This window comes from Panicum virgatum, chromosome 3K (assembly GCF_016808335.1).
Source record: "Panicum virgatum strain AP13 chromosome 3K, P.virgatum_v5, whole genome shotgun sequence".
Classification (NCBI taxonomy): Eukaryota; Viridiplantae; Streptophyta; class Magnoliopsida; order Poales; family Poaceae; genus Panicum; species Panicum virgatum.
In genome coordinates, this window is record NC_053138.1 from 913756 (window position 1) to 930307 (window position 16552).

At 44.3% G+C, this 16552-nt stretch overlaps 1 protein-coding gene and 1 pseudogene across 1 annotated transcript; one reads left to right on the forward strand and one right to left on the reverse strand.

Annotated features, from left to right (window-relative positions):
- Positions 1-7158: 7158 nt before the first annotated feature.
- Positions 7159-9296, forward strand: LOC120700316. The gene is made up of 3 exons (XM_039984544.1): positions 7159-7351; positions 7446-7682; positions 8991-9296. Exons 1-3 carry the CDS (start codon positions 7172-7174, stop codon positions 9294-9296), a joined length of 723 nt encoding a protein of 240 aa, XP_039840478.1. The 5' UTR covers positions 7159-7171.
- Positions 9297-10344: 1048 nt separating this feature from the next.
- LOC120700508 lies at positions 10345-14004 on the reverse strand (annotated as a pseudogene).
- Between the last annotated feature and the right edge of the window lie 2548 nt (positions 14005-16552).

Consider the following 16552-nt stretch of genomic DNA (forward strand, 5'->3'; position numbering starts at 1 on the left):
GGACACGCCGCCCGCCGCGCGCGCACGCCGCCAGCCCTCCCTGCGCGGGGCCGTGCGCCACCACCGCGCGCCCCACCGCTGCTTGGCCTCCCTGGTGCTCGCCCCGCCTCGCCTTTCCGCCGCTTGGCCTTGCCATCGCCGGAACGCCGCGCGCCGCCGCGAGCTACTGCGCAAGCTCCCCCTGCGCCTCCATGCACCCCCGGCCGCCCTGGGCCTCGGCTCGGCCCCGCCGCAGCGCCGCCGGTCGGCCCCGCCGGCGGGGAGCGCCGCAGTGGGCTGTCGGGCCACGCCCCGCGCGTGCGGGCACGAAGCAGAGGAGGGGGGTGGGTGCTGGGCCGGCGCCCACTGGCAAGTGGGGCCCGGCTGTCAGCCCCCCTTAATGTTTTTCCTTTTCTTATTTTGGCTGCAAATTTAAAAATCCATAGAAATTCGCAGGAAAATCCTAAAAATGCAAACCCAATTTTGTTAGGTTTCTAAAACTAAAATCTTTAGAAGAAAAATACCCATGCATGTCAAATGTCAGTTTTAGCCCTGCTAGATTTTACCATGTGTTTGAGCTTGTCTATTTTATTTCTGCAGTTCTGTTGATCTAAAAATTCTAAAAATAATTTAGTAGCCTCATCTTATCATGTGTAGTCCACTGTAAAATTTTCATAACCTGTTGTAGTGTACTTTTGTGTAGATATTTTTGTGTTGGGTTTAGCTTGCTAGGGCAAAAATAAATACTTTCTATCGTTAATAATTGTTGGAAAAATTTAGGTGGCATACTGTACTGCTTTCACGTTGAGCTGGTAATTGTTTTGCTAGATCATGTATGCAAGTTAGGTTTTTACTTATAATTTTGCCCTAGCTATGCTCTTTTCTTTATATAAATGTTGTTAGTTGTTTATTTTTCATGCATGTGTAACCTCAACAAAACAAGCGTCTGTCTTAATCCATGCTGCTGTAAGCAAGTTTAGGAGTTGTTGTTTTGAAGGAAACACTTCATGCTAAAACAAGTTGAACTTCTGAACCGCATGGCATTGCATCGTTTTGAAATGCATCGCATCAGAAGCACTCATGCATTGCACTGTGTTCTAATTGTTGCATGGCATATTTTTATTCGTGTAGATACCACGAACGAAGCTGCCTACGAGCTGATCGCTGAGCCGATCCAGGAGCCGCAGGTGGGAGAGCAGCAGGAAGACGCAGGCGAGCCCACTTGCGAAGAAGTTGTTAACCCCGCTGACCTGCAAGGCAAGCCCCGGAGCATAACCATAATTTAAATTATTCAATGTTTATTTAAGTATTGTGCATTTATGTTCTAGGAGTTGAATGGAACCATAGTATGCATGTTTTCCCTAGGTACCGTGGGCCTATACTAGTGTACAGGTGTCGATAGAAATGCTCTGCTAAGTAGGATTTTGGTAGAAGTCGAGTGATTACTGTCACTCGCGAGTTTAGGATCTTGATCCCTTAGCTATGGCTTCGAGATGAGTTGATGAGTAAAGAGAATTGGAGACCGGGCGGAAATGAGTTGGAGTATGGATATGGATTAGATGAGAAAATGAATTTTCCGCCTGTGTCGATTGAGGACCGTACCGTTGTTGGCCCTGATGACTGAGGATTGAACAGTACTAACCACATGCCGGAAGTAGGAGGTAGTCGAAACCGGTAAGCTAATTACCTGATTTGCAACGATACTTTGAATCGCGACCTGCTACTCTGGGAGTGGAATGATGGCGGGTGTTGGATAGTATGTCGCCTCCGGGTTCTCTGGGAGTTCGCCGTGAGGGACCCTTCACCCGGGTTTTGGCAGGCGTGATTCAGACGTCGGGGTGATGATGGGAACAGTTGACGTGTGTGGCCCGACGGGGTTTTCATGTGTCGTGTGAGTTAGGTCCACCTTGCAAGGTTAAATCGGATCGATTCGCCGTCTCTCTCGGTTAAGAGAACCTTGGTCACTGCGTCACATCGTAGTAAGAAGTGGAATAAGCTTCGAAAGGTGAAGGCGGATTGTTGTATCTGTTGTTTTGAAGAATTAATTTGATCTACCATGTGTGCTCTAGATGTTTAGGCGAATTTAGTTAATACTCGCTGCACTAAATGGAGCTAAAATATTGAAAGTAAGGATTCACTTCTAGCAGCCTTTCAGCAAAAGAACTCCAGAGCCAAAAAGCTTTGCATGTCAAGGTAATGGGCTAAGTATACCCAAAGTCGGGTAAGCCTTGCTGAGTATTAGTATACTCAGGGTTGTTGTTGTAACCTTTCTGAGCAGGTTGTGTCCTCGCGGACTTCGAGGAGGTCTGTGCGTCCTGGATTGGACAGCCGCTTCCTCCGGGTTGGACCGTCGTGTGGGCCCCGTCTTCCCCATGAAGATCGGGCAGGTTGGCGTCACATCGGTGGGCAGGATGTGGAGCTCACCTTTTATCATCGTCGTGGTTATCGTATCGTATTTCGAACTCAGTTTTTAACCTTTCGCTGTACTTTTGAACTCTGTCGTTTGTATTCGAACTTTTTATGTAAAACCTATGTTGTAAATTAATTTGAAGTTTTTCTGTATGCTGGTATCACCTGTGCTCGTCTTCGTACGGATCTACTAGTGCAATTGTGATTCTGGAGTACAGTAGTTTAATCGGGATTTACCCGACAGCCTGTCAGATTACACCGTTTTAAGTGCACAGTAACTTGATTAAGTATTAAGATGATGGTTAGTGCATTTAAGCCGGTTTAATTTGGGCGGTGCTGCTACAAAAGCGCAGGAAAAGAAGAGGCCTCGAAGGAATGGCAGTGGGGAGGATGATGGTTCAGCGAATTCCAATGTTATATCGGCGCTTCCCTTCGAGGGAAGTGGCCGGTCGCAATGAAAATCTTAGCATGGAACTGCCGAGGACTTTCGAGTCCTCGGGCAGTTCGAGGGCTTCTTGAGGTCCAGAAGCGGGAGAAACCAGATGTTCTTTTTCTGTCTGAGACACATCTGGGGAAATCAAAGGCAGAAAAACTGAAGCGAAGGTTGGGTTGTGATAAGTTTCTCATTCATGAGAGTGATGGTCGTAGCGGAGGATTATTGATGCTATGGAATAAGGGGGTGGTGGTGAAACAGTTAAACGTCTCTCAGTATTATATTGATGCTGTTGTGGGCGAAGGAGGCGATTGGCGTTTAACTGGAATTTATGGGGAACCAAATTGGGATCAAAAAGACCAAATTTTTGAGGCGATGCGGTCTTTGAAGAATAGGGATACAAATTCTTTACCCGGGTTGGCAGTAGGGGATTTTAATGAGATTTTGTATCACCATGAGAAGGAAGGAGGAAGGGCAAGATTACAGAGGCATCTCCAAGCTTTTCATGATGCTTTAGATGATTGTGAGCTAACTGATATTGGCTATATAGGTGACATCTACACCTGGCATAGAGGGAAAATTCGTGAACGACTGGACAGAGGTGTTGCTAATGCCCAATGGAGGAATTTGTTTCCTGATGCTGAATTGGTAAACGGCGAATTTTTGAAATCAGATCATAGGCCTATATGTGTTATTACTGAACCGACTGGTGCACAACAGATTAATGCTGATTGCATACCGAGGCGTTTTGAAGCTAGATGGCTAAAAGAAGATACAGTTCAGGAGGTGGTGTAGACAGCCTGGAAGGGGGCCTTGGCCCAAGGACAGGGAACGCCATTGATGATGCGGGTCAATCAAGTCCATTCAGACCTGCATGTGTGGGACAAGGAAGTTTTAAAGAAACATGTCCATCGTATAAAGAAGTTGAGAAAGGAATTGGAAAAATTAAAAAGAGGTCCGATGACGGATGAGTCAATAGCAGCTCAAAAGGAAATTCTTCTCCAACTAGAGCTGCTGTTAGAACAAGAGGAGATTTTTTGGGTACAACGAGCACGTGCTAACTGGCTTAAGCACGGTGATAGAAATACCAGTTTTTTCATCATTTTGCATCCAGCCATAAGAAAAAAAACCTAGTGAAGGGGTTGGTGGATGAACAAGGGGTACGCCACGTAGATATGCAAACCATGGGTGCAATGGTGAAGGAATATTTTGAAAATTTATTTACAAGGGAAGTAGTGGAAATTGATGAAGGAATCTTAGCTGATGTGGATAGGAAAGTATCAGCTGAGATGAACCAACTCCTCCTGGCACCGTTTACCAGAGAGGAGGTGAAAAGAGCTATATTTAGCATTGGTGATTTGAAAGCTCCAGGGCCGGATGGTCTTCATGCAATATTTTTCAAAAGATTCTACAATCTGTTGGAGGATGAGCTTGTGGGGGAGGTGCTAGGAGCAATCCAGAATGCAACAGTACCGACAGGATGGAATGATACAACCATTGTCATGATTCCTAAGATCGTCAGTCCTGACAAGGTGACTCAATTTCGTCCTATATCTTTATGCAATGTTGTGTATAAGATTATATCCAAGATGTTATCCTTTAGACTGAAAGCAATATTACCCGAGATTATCAGTGACCATCAGAGTGCTTTTGTTCCGGGGAGATTGATAACGGATAATATATTATTAGCTTATGAGTGCATACACACAATGAAGAGGAAGAAAGGAAGTAAGGGCTTATGTGCAATCAAGCTGGATATGAATAAAGCTTATGATAGAGTTGAGTGGGGGTTTCTGGAAAAGATTATGGCTAAAATTGGTTTTGACCAACGGTGGATTAAGCTTGTGATGGCATGTGTTACTTCGGTCAGATATAATGTTCGTTTCAATAATTTTGAAACAGATATCTTTACACCTACTAGAGGGCTGCGTCAAGGGGATCCGCTATCCCCTTATTTGTTTCTGATGGTAGCTGAAGGCTTGTCGTGTATGATAAAGAAAGCAGAAGAAAGAGGAGAATTGGATGGAGTGAAAGTTTGCAGAGGAGCACCGACAGTTTCTCATCTCCTCTTTGCAGACGACTCACTCATCTTAATGCAAGCTGATAAGAAGAATGCAGATTGTTTAGCTAATATATTAAATAGCTATTGTGCTAATTCTGGACAAAAGTTAAGCGAAGCCAAATCAAGTATTTATTTTTCCAGCAATACAGAGGTTGAGATAAAGACTGAAGTATGCCAAACTTTGAGTATTATGACAGAATCACTAAGTGACAAATATCTTGGTCTTCCTGCTCTGGTAGGAGCTGACCGTAGTGATTGTTTCCGTCATTTGGTGGATAGGGTGGTGACCCGAATAGATGGTTGGCAGGAAAAAACCCTCAGCATGGGAGGGAAGGAGACTCTTATTAAATCTATAGCTCAGGCCGTCCCAGTATATGCCATGATGGTGTTTAAAATTCCGGGAAAAATCTGCAAAGGAATTACAAGTGCCATCTCGCAGTACTGGTGGGGGGATGATAATGATCATAAGAGAATCCATTGGCAAAAATGGAGGAAGATGTGTATGCCAAAGGATAAGGGTGGCATGGGCTTCAGGGATTTACAGTCTTTCAACCTGGCTATGCTTGCAAAGCAGGTTTGGAGGTTGTTATGTGATCCAGATTCTTTATGTGCTAGAGTGCTCCGAGCTCGGTACTATCCAGATGGTAAATTGTTAAATGCCAGAGTAAAGAGTGGGAGCTCATATACCTGGCAGAGTATCTTAGCATGGTTGCAATGTTTCAAGCAAGGATATATTTGGAGAGTAGACGATGGGACACAGATAAAGATTTGGGAAGATAATTGGATCCCGGGAAGTCATAATATGAAAATACAAACAGTTAAGGGGGATAATTTGGTGACTACTGTTGATGAATTGATCAATCCTATAAATTCTACTTGGGATGAAGAGTTGCTGAAGACTATATTTTGGCCGACTGATGTCTACCGAATTATGCAAATCCCTATCCTCTCGGGTAGGGAAGACTTGGTGGCCTGGCAGTATAATAGAAGTGGTATTTTTTCAGTCAAATCTGCATATCACTGCCAATGGGAATACAAATATGGGGTAAGAAGTATTCAAGTGCAGCCGAGTACTGCATCAAGAAGTCGGCTTTGGAAGAGTTTATGGAAATTGAAGGTCCCTACAAAGATTAAGATATTTGGTTGGCGGGCACTCAAAGGCCTCCTGCCATGTCGTGCTATACTTGCAAACAGGCATGTTGGTGATTCTGGTGGCTGCCTAGTTTGTCAGAGTGGAGCTGAGGATATTACACATATGATTTTTACATGTGAACGAGCAAAGAAAGTGTGGCGATCGTTGGGAATTGAAGAGAAGATACAGAGCCTAACATTGACTGATAGATCGGGCTCAGTGATTCTTGAGGAAATTATTACAAGGGAGGAGCAAATTCAGAATCTAGATGTGGGCTTTGCTGAGCTTGTTATTACAGCTGCTTGGTACATATGGTGGGAACGTCGACAATTGGTTCATGGAGAGACTGTTCAGCGACCGTCAAGGTCTGCCATGGCCATTGCGGCACTTACCAAGAATTACAAGCTGGCAACGAAGAAAACCTCAGTTTTAAGGCAGGGATGGAAGAAACCACCAGAGGGTAAAGTCATGGTTAACGTTGATGCCGGTTACGACGAAAATGGTGGTTGTGGAAGTGTTGGTTCAATCATAAGAGATTGCTCTGGAGGTATGCTGATAGCAGCTCATAGTTTCGTACCACATCTTGTTGATGCTCTGATGGCAGAGGCTTATGCGCTGAAAGAGGGATTAATGCTAGCTCAGCATATAGGGTGCAACCGACTAATCGTTCAATCGGATTGCATGGAAGTGGTACAAATTATGAAAGAGGGAGGCTTCTCCGCAAATTCGGCAGCTGCAATATATGATGATTGCAATATCATCTGGAGTGGGTTTCAAGATATATCTATTGAACACTGTAGCAGGGAGGCAAATCAGGTGGCTCACAATTTAGGTAGAAGAGCTCAGCAATGTAAACAAAATTATATTTGGGTTGATGAGCCCCCTAGTTTTATTTTAGACTCGTTGATGAACGATGTAACTATCTTGTATGAATAAAGTTTGCCGTATTGTTTCAAAAAAAAAATATAACGTTGTTTCCTTGGATGTGTCCGATCAGCGTGTTGGCACCGGCAGCTGATTGACAGACAAGAGGCGCGCGATAATGACAATTAAAATGAATTAATCGATACATACGATCGATCGGACGGAGTATATGTATATGTACTCCTATAGGGATAGATACAGCAAGCAGAGAAGAGAAGTCGTCAGATCGGAGATGGCAAAGCTCATCAAGCTCTCCGGGGCTGCCTTCTTGCTGCTCATGGAGGTGGTGCCCCTGTTGATGTACACCGGCGCTCTCCTCACCGGCATCCAGCTGGGGCGGGCGCTCGAGAGGAGGCCGGACAGCGTCAGGGTCAGCTTCACCATCAGGGGGGCCCTCGGCTACCTCGCCAAGGTAGCACTCCACGCCGCGTCCACCGCTGTAACTGCTGATTGTTGCCAAGGGAACGATGAAGCTGGTTTTTCAATGATTTATTTCTTTGTTTCAGGAGCTTTGGGATACCAACAATATTTGGGGATCTGGAAGACGGCAAGGCAGCAGGGTAGAGCAGGTGATGTGGGTGCCCTTTCCGGCGAGCCGCAATCGTGATGAAAGCTCAGCAGCTAATAAGCAGTCGAAGCAGCAGCAGCAGCCCTACATCCCACTGTCATGGGTTGACGGCCGAGATAGTTCTAGCAGTGGTGCTAACCCCAAGGCCCACACACATCACACAAATCATACTTCGGTACATGCATCTTTCTTTCTTCCTTTCTTTTTTACTACGATATATATAGGGTACTATATATTTTCTTTTCAATTAACTGTTTAATTATTGTGTGTACTTGTTGCAATATATAATCGATCAGTTCCTCTTCTGAACATATACTATGTTTTTGTATTGCGTGATCAGCGTTGGGCCATGGGGTGGATCCGGCGGGCAGGCTTTCTACATGCGCGGCCCCGTCGCTCCTCGCCTCCATAGCATCATCTTGCACCACTCCGTCAGTGGCATCCACTCCTTGGCCTGCCACTACTCCTACTCCTACTCCTACTCCTACTCCTACTCCGGAGACCAAGCAGCAGCCAGCAGTAACCGAATCCGAACTGCGGGCCCGTGGGGTCGCCACCAATCCGCAGAGTTACATCATGCCACGGTATTTTATCTTACTATTATTAATTGGAGACTTTTTTTGAAGCCTTCAGGTGAAGCCATCTATGATCCTAGGTGGACAGTCTAAAAAAATAGATAAATCCTACAAATTCTCACAAAAATCAGAAACATCCGGCCATCAATTCAGCAACTCTAATCATAATAGCCATTGGACATGTTATTTTTTTAATAAATTACCCACCTTTGTCATTATAAAAATAGACTAAAGTAACCCCCTAAATATGTATCTAAAATACCCACCTCTGCCATTATAAAGAACTAATCTAAAGTAAACCCCTAATCTTCATGTAAATTACCCACTTATGCCATTATAAAATAATATCAAATAACTCCCTAATTTTTTATATATATTATCCAATGATAACATAATAAAAAGTTAGAATGAACCCCAAATCTGAATCAAAATTATGTTATTATAATACAATCTTAAAGCACATCAATATAAAATTCTAAATTACTATTTCTATCATTATATTAATATATTATTTATAGAAACATACTAACCATAATTTATTTGTCACCATATATTCATATATATGAAAAAAGATAAGAATATCAATTTTCATGTTGTTCACATAGCTCAAACAAAGTGTTCAGTTAAATGTATATCAAACATATATGGAGGGGTGATGTGAAGGGAGAAAAAATTGTTAGTAACTAAACCTATCACATTTATTACAATTACATAATGATAAATATATATCTTTGTAGTAATGGATTAAAATATTTAATTAGTTAAAGAGAGTGTAAGATAGATAATTATTAGATATCTCTAACTAGTTCGTGCGAAAGCACGAGTTGATAGACTAATACCGATAACCCCAATACGCGCATCATCGACTTATTGCTTGCTTGTGCTCGATCTTGCATGCATATATGCAGATCAAGTTGTCTGCAGGCGAGCGTGTCACTGCAGTGGAGGGGACAATTGGGCGTTTCGGAGGCGTCCCCGATGTCGTCATCACCTCGCTGACCTTCCGCACCAGCACCGGCAGGACGTACGGGCCGTACGGCAACACCGCTGCGGCGGCGGGGACGCTATTCTCTGTGCCGGCGGCGGACGGCGCCAGCATCGTCGGCTTCTGGGGACGCTCCGGCTGGCTTCTCGATGCAATTGGGGTCTACGTCAAACCCGGCCGGCGGCCGGCTACAATATACAACACCAGGGCCCAGAGGAATATGAAATAAACTATATATCTTGCTTAATTATATATGCTGCAGAGACATGCATGTTCCCATCCTCTGCACAATAAAATTATGGAAATCGTCCTGCTGTGTTGTATAATTACTATATGGAAATCGTCCTGTACTGAACCTGCTACTTTGTATCAAATTTGTTTCGATCTTATTCGTCTCCTTCTGCTTTTTTTTTTGTTTTGCACGTTTGGCGTAATAATTAGTTACTTGTATGATAATTAATGAAACACGTAGCTCAAACAAATTAAGTACTCTTTTGGTTTTGCATCCATGGATTGGATGCTGATGAATGACATATATATACTCCCGGCCGGGATATACCACCAATACTCACGTAGACATTGCAGGCAACTAGTGTGCTCAATAATGTGCAGCGACTTAATTAGTCAATATACTTAGAAATTTTAAACTTTTTTTTATTTTGAAAAATTAAACTTTCATGTATCGTAGTGGACACCGGCCTACTATCTCCATGGAGGATTAGCTCGAAATTTGCTTCGATGATTGATGTTCTGCACCAGTGGGTGCTCTGATCCTGAGCGACAGTCGCGGCATCATGCTTGTCCACTCCTTTACCTCTCCACCCTATGATTTTTTTTGGAATGCAGACATGTCACTTCACTACAACAGACTGCCAGGACTAGTTATCATCTACAAACGAGCATACCAGATGGACCTTTTGATCTTTGTTCTTGATACCCGCAGGAGCTACTAAATGACTATTATTTACCTAGAGCTAAAACAACCTAGATTTGTTTCTTTAATTTGTTGCTGTTGTTGTTCCCTCTCTGAAGATATACCTACTATTTGTTAAAGCTTTCTACCCTTTCCTCCACTTGATGGGGTCATGATAGTCCCTGCAGACACATAAAAATACAATTAGAACAATCATCGAGAGGTCCCAGAAGCTAATTTTATACGTGTCATGATTGACTAGCTGATTGTTCCAGGCTTACAGGACTCTCATAAAGAAAGACAAGGTTGTTTATACTTACTCCCAGATTAGAGGAAAGGAGACCCCCTCTTTTTTGTTCTGCATTCACATGCCAATCGCTTCATGTCCAGGAGAAAACCTGAAAAAATAACAGAGGTAAATAATCTTTCTTGCCACATGACTAGCAATAACAAAACACCCTGCTGTAATTGTAAATAGTAATAAGAAAAAAATTGTGTCTAAAATCCAGTTTTAGCTCAACCCCTACCCAAGAGGCAAGCCCATGTATGCAGTATGCATAACACCTCGATTATTTCAAATGGGTTAACTCAAAGCACTATGTTTGAAGCACTAATAAAATTACCAATTTGACTATTAGCCCCCCAATGCTATCTAAACTACCAATGTTCCACTACTTCGACTAAAATGAAATACTTAGGTTACACTTATGAATAAGAGTTTTTAAGTTGCGTAGTTTTGTAAATACTAGCTATGAATGATTGTTACTGAATTTTTATTACCTGGGCACCTGAAAGAAGCAGGACCTGTATGGAGGCAGCTCAAGGTTGGATGTAGGTGGGAAGAGGGATGAAGCCACATGATGAGGGCTGTTGTTGTCGATGTTGCCATTTTGGGCTATTGTATCAGTATCAGTAGAGGTCTTGGTTGGAAATGCAAACGGGCTCTCAGGTAATATGTGGTCCACCATGCCACTGCAATTCAAACAAACAAGGAACATATCAATCCTGGAAAGACCAAGACCAAATCCAAAAAAAGGGAACAAGTTGCACCGAGATACTGCTTAACAATAGCCATTAGTTGTGGTCATTAGTTTCTTTTCTCCTTCCCCCTATTGACAGCCAAATTTGGCACCTGCCGAGGCCGGCCGGTCTGACCGGTCAGACCGGTCTGGTCTGTACAGTCCGAGTAAAATTAGGGTTTTTGTAAAGAGTCTTTTTATAATCCTACTCGTGAATGAGTACGTCTTCCCCGGCCTATAAATATAAAGGCTAAGGCCGATTGAGGTTATTCCCAATCGAATCAATCAAAATATCGCATTACTTTTTGTCTCTCAAACCCTAGACTTTTTCAACCCTAGACTGCTTTCTTCATTCGTCTCGACGGCGTTTGAAGACGTTCTGAGTGGCCTGCCGACCTCAGGACAACCCTACGTTCACGAGCTCCGACGAGGTCCCTCCCGAGCTCGCTGTGCTAGGTTTTCGCGGGTTCCTTGCCTACACCAGTCAGACCGGTTGGCGGCACCGATCAGACCGGTTTGCCCAGGATTTTCGCTGTGTTGATCGTTTTGACGATTGTCGCACGTTCTAGCGCATTCGAGTGTGTTTGGCGCGATTCTGTGTCAACACCCCCTACCCTCTGCCATGGATTTTCTTTTCCCCTTTTGTTACTTCCATTCAAGGGAACCTATCACCAGTCACCCTAACACCCTATCTACCTCACAATAGACAAAATGCACGCCTTATTAGCTATCACATGTTGTCACCTCTTTGCCAAACTATAACTATATATAAGTTGTTGCAATAATTTATTGCACATGGCAAATTTAGAGTAAGCTTTTCAAAAAGAGAAATTAGAGTCAATGACAGAAGTGGGAAAAGTGTGGCGGGACTAAGAATATCACCCATGCAAACATGCCAAAAGAAAGGAAAAGTTAAGGCAGGTTTGCCTTATTTCTCTATGCTGCTCTTTTCCCACTCCTTATCCGTTCGGTAAATATTTTACTCCATAACAACAATCTTACCTTTCTTGGAAGCCAAAAGCAACATTTTGAGTTGCTGTCACAGGACCAGATTCTCTTTTCTCCACTTCCCCAAGGTTGACCGTCTGCTTGCGACCGGCATCACCATCCTCTTCCTGCTGCTCCTCGTGCTTGCCTTCTGCATCAGCAGCAGAGATTGCAGTAGCTGCAGGCGCACTCATTGCAAATCTGGTACTGTTCAAATTGTTATCTACAACAAAAAACCATGGATTCAATGTCACAACCTGCAAGCACCTCACCAGTGCAAGAGACAAAAACTTGTCAGGGTCAAGAAGTTGACCTTGAGCTTGTCCAAGAGGCATGGGGGAGCCAAGATGGTGATCCCTGCTCCTGAGGTCAAGGGGCTGCAGCCCCATGAACCGGCGTCCCTCCATCTCAATGGCTTGCTGCAGCTCGGCCGCTTGCTGCTGCCCTTTGAGCTTCCTCCTCAGATACACCTCGTGGTTAGTAATGGTCTAGTACATCATCCTGGGTCCTAACAATTGCAAAATCAACATGTCAAAACACCTGCAATCTACAACAATATGCGGCAAGAATACATGCATGTAGAAAAAAGAACTATTACTACTCACCAATCTGTGGCTGCTTCAGATCAAAGGGGTCCTTGGAATCAAGCAATCCAGTGGGCGACGTGCAGCCAGCGAAATCCCCATGGTGCGGGTGCTGCAACTTCCTGCAATCAGACAAAAATAAAAGCAATTGAAAAGTTCCTTTAGAAACAAAATCCGTCAAGAGACAAGCAACGTGCATTGTCAGGATGGGAGACACAATGGACCTGAACCTGTCGCGGAACTTGCCCATCTCCTTGTATGGCTTGACGAGCACGCGCGCGTCGCACACGAAATGCGGGTTGCCCTTGCTCAGGATGATCCTCACGCTCTCCGCATAGACGAAGGTGACGAAGCCGAACATGCGCTTCTGCTGGTAAGGGATGCGCACGTCCTGCACCGGCCCGTACATGCTGCTCGATTGTTGCAACCAAAGGTGCATCACGATCAATCAATTTTGTCTCGTCCATTACTGGACTACTAGGAGACAACGTAAACGAAACAGAACGCAACAATGGCGGCGTGCTTGGTACCTGAAGTAGTTGGACACGTCTTCCTCGCTGAAGGTGGAGTTGGCCGGGAATGTCAGGTAGATCTGCCTCGCGGCAGGGCCGGCGATGAGGTCGCCGCGGTCCATCCGAGGCGAGTGCACCGGGAACCTGTGCATGTCGCCGCGGCCAAGTAGCATGGCCTTCCTGAAACAGCAACGCAAAATTAGGAAAGGACGCAAGATAGAAAAGCAACATGCAATCTTTGGTGGTAAAAATGGCACCTTTGGGGTTCGTTCTGCTGCTGGTGGTGGAGCAGGAAGTTGAGGTCGACGCCTTTGAGCGGCGACGGCGAGAAGGGGAATGCCGGTGCCATGTGCTGATGCGGCCGCGCGGCGGCCAAGGCCTTGGCGCGCATGACCGCTATCTCACGCTCCGTCGCTGCCGCGTCGTCTTCAGGCGGGCCGTGCAAGAACTGGCAAGAGGAGCCGTACTTGCAATAACCACACGCGAAGTATGTGCACGGCCTCCACGCGGCCACCTCGGCATCACTCAGCGAGAAGCTCCGGCGGTGTCCGCCGCTCACCGGGGACCAGCAATCATGCTCGTTCTCGGGGTAGAACGCGTCGCCGTCGTCATACCCGACATACTCGGTGGTGGCGAACGGCGACTGATGGTCGCCGCTTCCAAGGCTCGATATGCCCCAGGGTGGGCCGGTCTGCAGCGGGCTGGGTACGAGCAATGGTGGAGACGCGGGCTTGCCGGCGAGCTCGGCGCGCGCGCTGGCGATGAAGGCGCGGAGGAGGTGCTCGGGGCCGAAGGCGAGGCGGATGAGCTCCTTGTCGCTGTTGTCCTGGATGAGGAGCAGGCCCATGATCTTGGAGGCGTTGTCGGGGTCTAGTGCGCGCACCCGGTCGAACACCACCTTGGTGGCCTCCCAAGCGTCCATGGCACTCGCCTTGGGGAGCAGGAGCGCGTCTGTTATTATCAGGTGGTGGTTTTTTTGCTTCTTCTTGAAGGGGTAGATCGATGGAGAGGAGGAAGGGGTGGTGAAAAGCAGGGGAATTACAAGGAGAGGAGTCAGGGTACAGTTATTAAATAGGCTGGTTGGATTGCCACCACAACTGGCTGTTCCGTTTCCCTCCATCAATGCTTTGGGAAAATTTTGGTGCGGAATTTGAGGCCCTGTTTAGTTCCCACCCCGTAAACACAAAAAAGCTGTAAACGCAAAAAAGTGCAAAAGAATCTTGCTAATTTGAAGTACTAAATGAAGTCTATTTATAAAACTTTTTGCATGGTTGGGCTGTAAATCGCGAGACGAATCTAATGAGCCTACTTAATCCATGATTTGCAACAGTGATGCTACAATAATCATCCGCTAATTATTAATTAATCATGGATTAATTAGCATCATTAGATTCGTCTCGTGATTTACAATTCATCTGTGCAAAAAGTTTTGTAAATAGACTTCATTTAGTACTTCAAATTGGCAAGATTCCCACGCAAAATTTTTTTGCGTTTACATGTAAAACCAACTAAACAGGGCCTGAATTGAGCGGTTGTCTTTCTTGCATGACAAGGAGCCAAGGATCAAAGAGATGCTTTGATTTCAAACTAGGGATGAATGATCGAGGAGGTTCAAATTTTGATTTTGACGCTACTGGTTGCAGACCCCAATTTGATTCTAATCATATTTTTGTGCTATCGAGCTTTCTGAATGTAAATATACAAATCAGTAGTAGTAATATTCGTTGAACGATGGTAAGACCAGTCCGCATGAGAAGTTCAAAATTTGAACCAAAGGCAGAAAAATCGAGGAGCTGTGTTTTCAATTTTTTTTTGATATTTAAGAGACATGATTACCTAACGTTACTAGAGGTTGGCATAACACCTTTATTTGGCTTTGAGCAGTCTACAGTTTTTTGGTGTATTAATATTTGTTGGCATATATGACTAGGCTCCAGCAGTTTTACAGCCTTTTGTGCAAGTGGAAATGGCATCCCAATTTCAAAGGAAAAAAGAAATAACATTCCAAGAACACTGCAATAATTAGGTAGTTGGCGTAGATTTTGTTTTAGAATTGGAATCCGATGTGGGAAAAATAAGGTGATTGCCCTTCTTCTAATTTTTTAGGTGTTAGTGATACTCTCCGCAAACAACAAAATATATCTTAAATAGCAAAAAATAATTACTAGAATGGTTAAGCAAAGCATTAGGAGGTGAGACTTTCTTTAAAAATTATACATTTTATTTTCCCTAAAGTCCTAAACAAATATTTATTAGCTTATTACATGAATGGTATACACTATTATAGAAAATTTCTTCCAAGCCATTGTTGATCATCATGTATATAACCATTTCATTATCATTAGGAATTGCATGTCATCAAACACTATAATGTTATAGTGATTTGTTTTATACTTATATTAAACATCGTACTTAGTTACTTTCTCATACTATGTAGCATTGCTTTCGATGGTAGAACCATTGTTGGTGGGAGGAGTTCCCAAAATTTCAACAAATGGCAAAAAAAAAACTCTTACGTGTGGCACTTCTCCTTTTTTGGCATTTAGTATTCATGATTACCTAAGGTTGTTTCTAGTAGTTGGCGTAGGCAAACTAGTTGCTAGTAGATAACTTTTATTTTTATGTGTTACTGCTATTAGTACTATGATTTGGCACAATTGCTAAGCGTTTACACATATCTGGTGTACAAGCACAAATTGTAGGTGATGTGTCTATGGAAGATTTATGGAAACAAACAATACTGTTTTTCTTGGAAACAAGCGGTCCTGTTTTTCAGTTCTTCTTGGAAACGAGCAGTCCTGTTTTTCAGTTCCTGCCGGGCTGCCTTGCAAGAAACAAAACTGCTGTTTTGTCCTTAACTTGGATCTTGATGCCTCATTGGCTGCAGCGCATCGATGGACGCATAGGCTGATGAGATCACACGAAACAACACTCGTGTGGGTCACTGCATAGGCTTTGCCTTTATTTCAAAGAACGACCGACTGTCCCTTGATCAGATGATTACAAATTACAGGGTGCACTAGCAACAGCCAAGACTCGCTCGGTTTTAATGAGATTTCCAGACGCGACAAAGAAACGGCTGCGTGCATTCAGGGAAATAAAGCCCTACTTATTGGCATTTGGCTTTATATATTGCCTTCAGTCAGTTTGTTACGAGTTTGGCTCTTTTTTCGTCAAATGCATGCTACCTAGCCTCTTTGTACATGATGAATCCAAACCTCGATCGATAGTACAACATCTTTTGGTGATTGCCATTTGCTGCCCAGTTTGCATGCATTTCTGCTGGTACAGACAACATGCATGTGATCTGACACTTTAGGCATACGGGCGTATATATACTGCGAAGAGAATAGTGTTGGGGCAGGAAATGTGGGGAAATCAAGTAATCTGATCAAGTATTGATAGGATTCATTTGCCCAGTTCTGATCCCGGCTGAGTACTGAACTGAAACTCTGAAAGACTGCATGGTC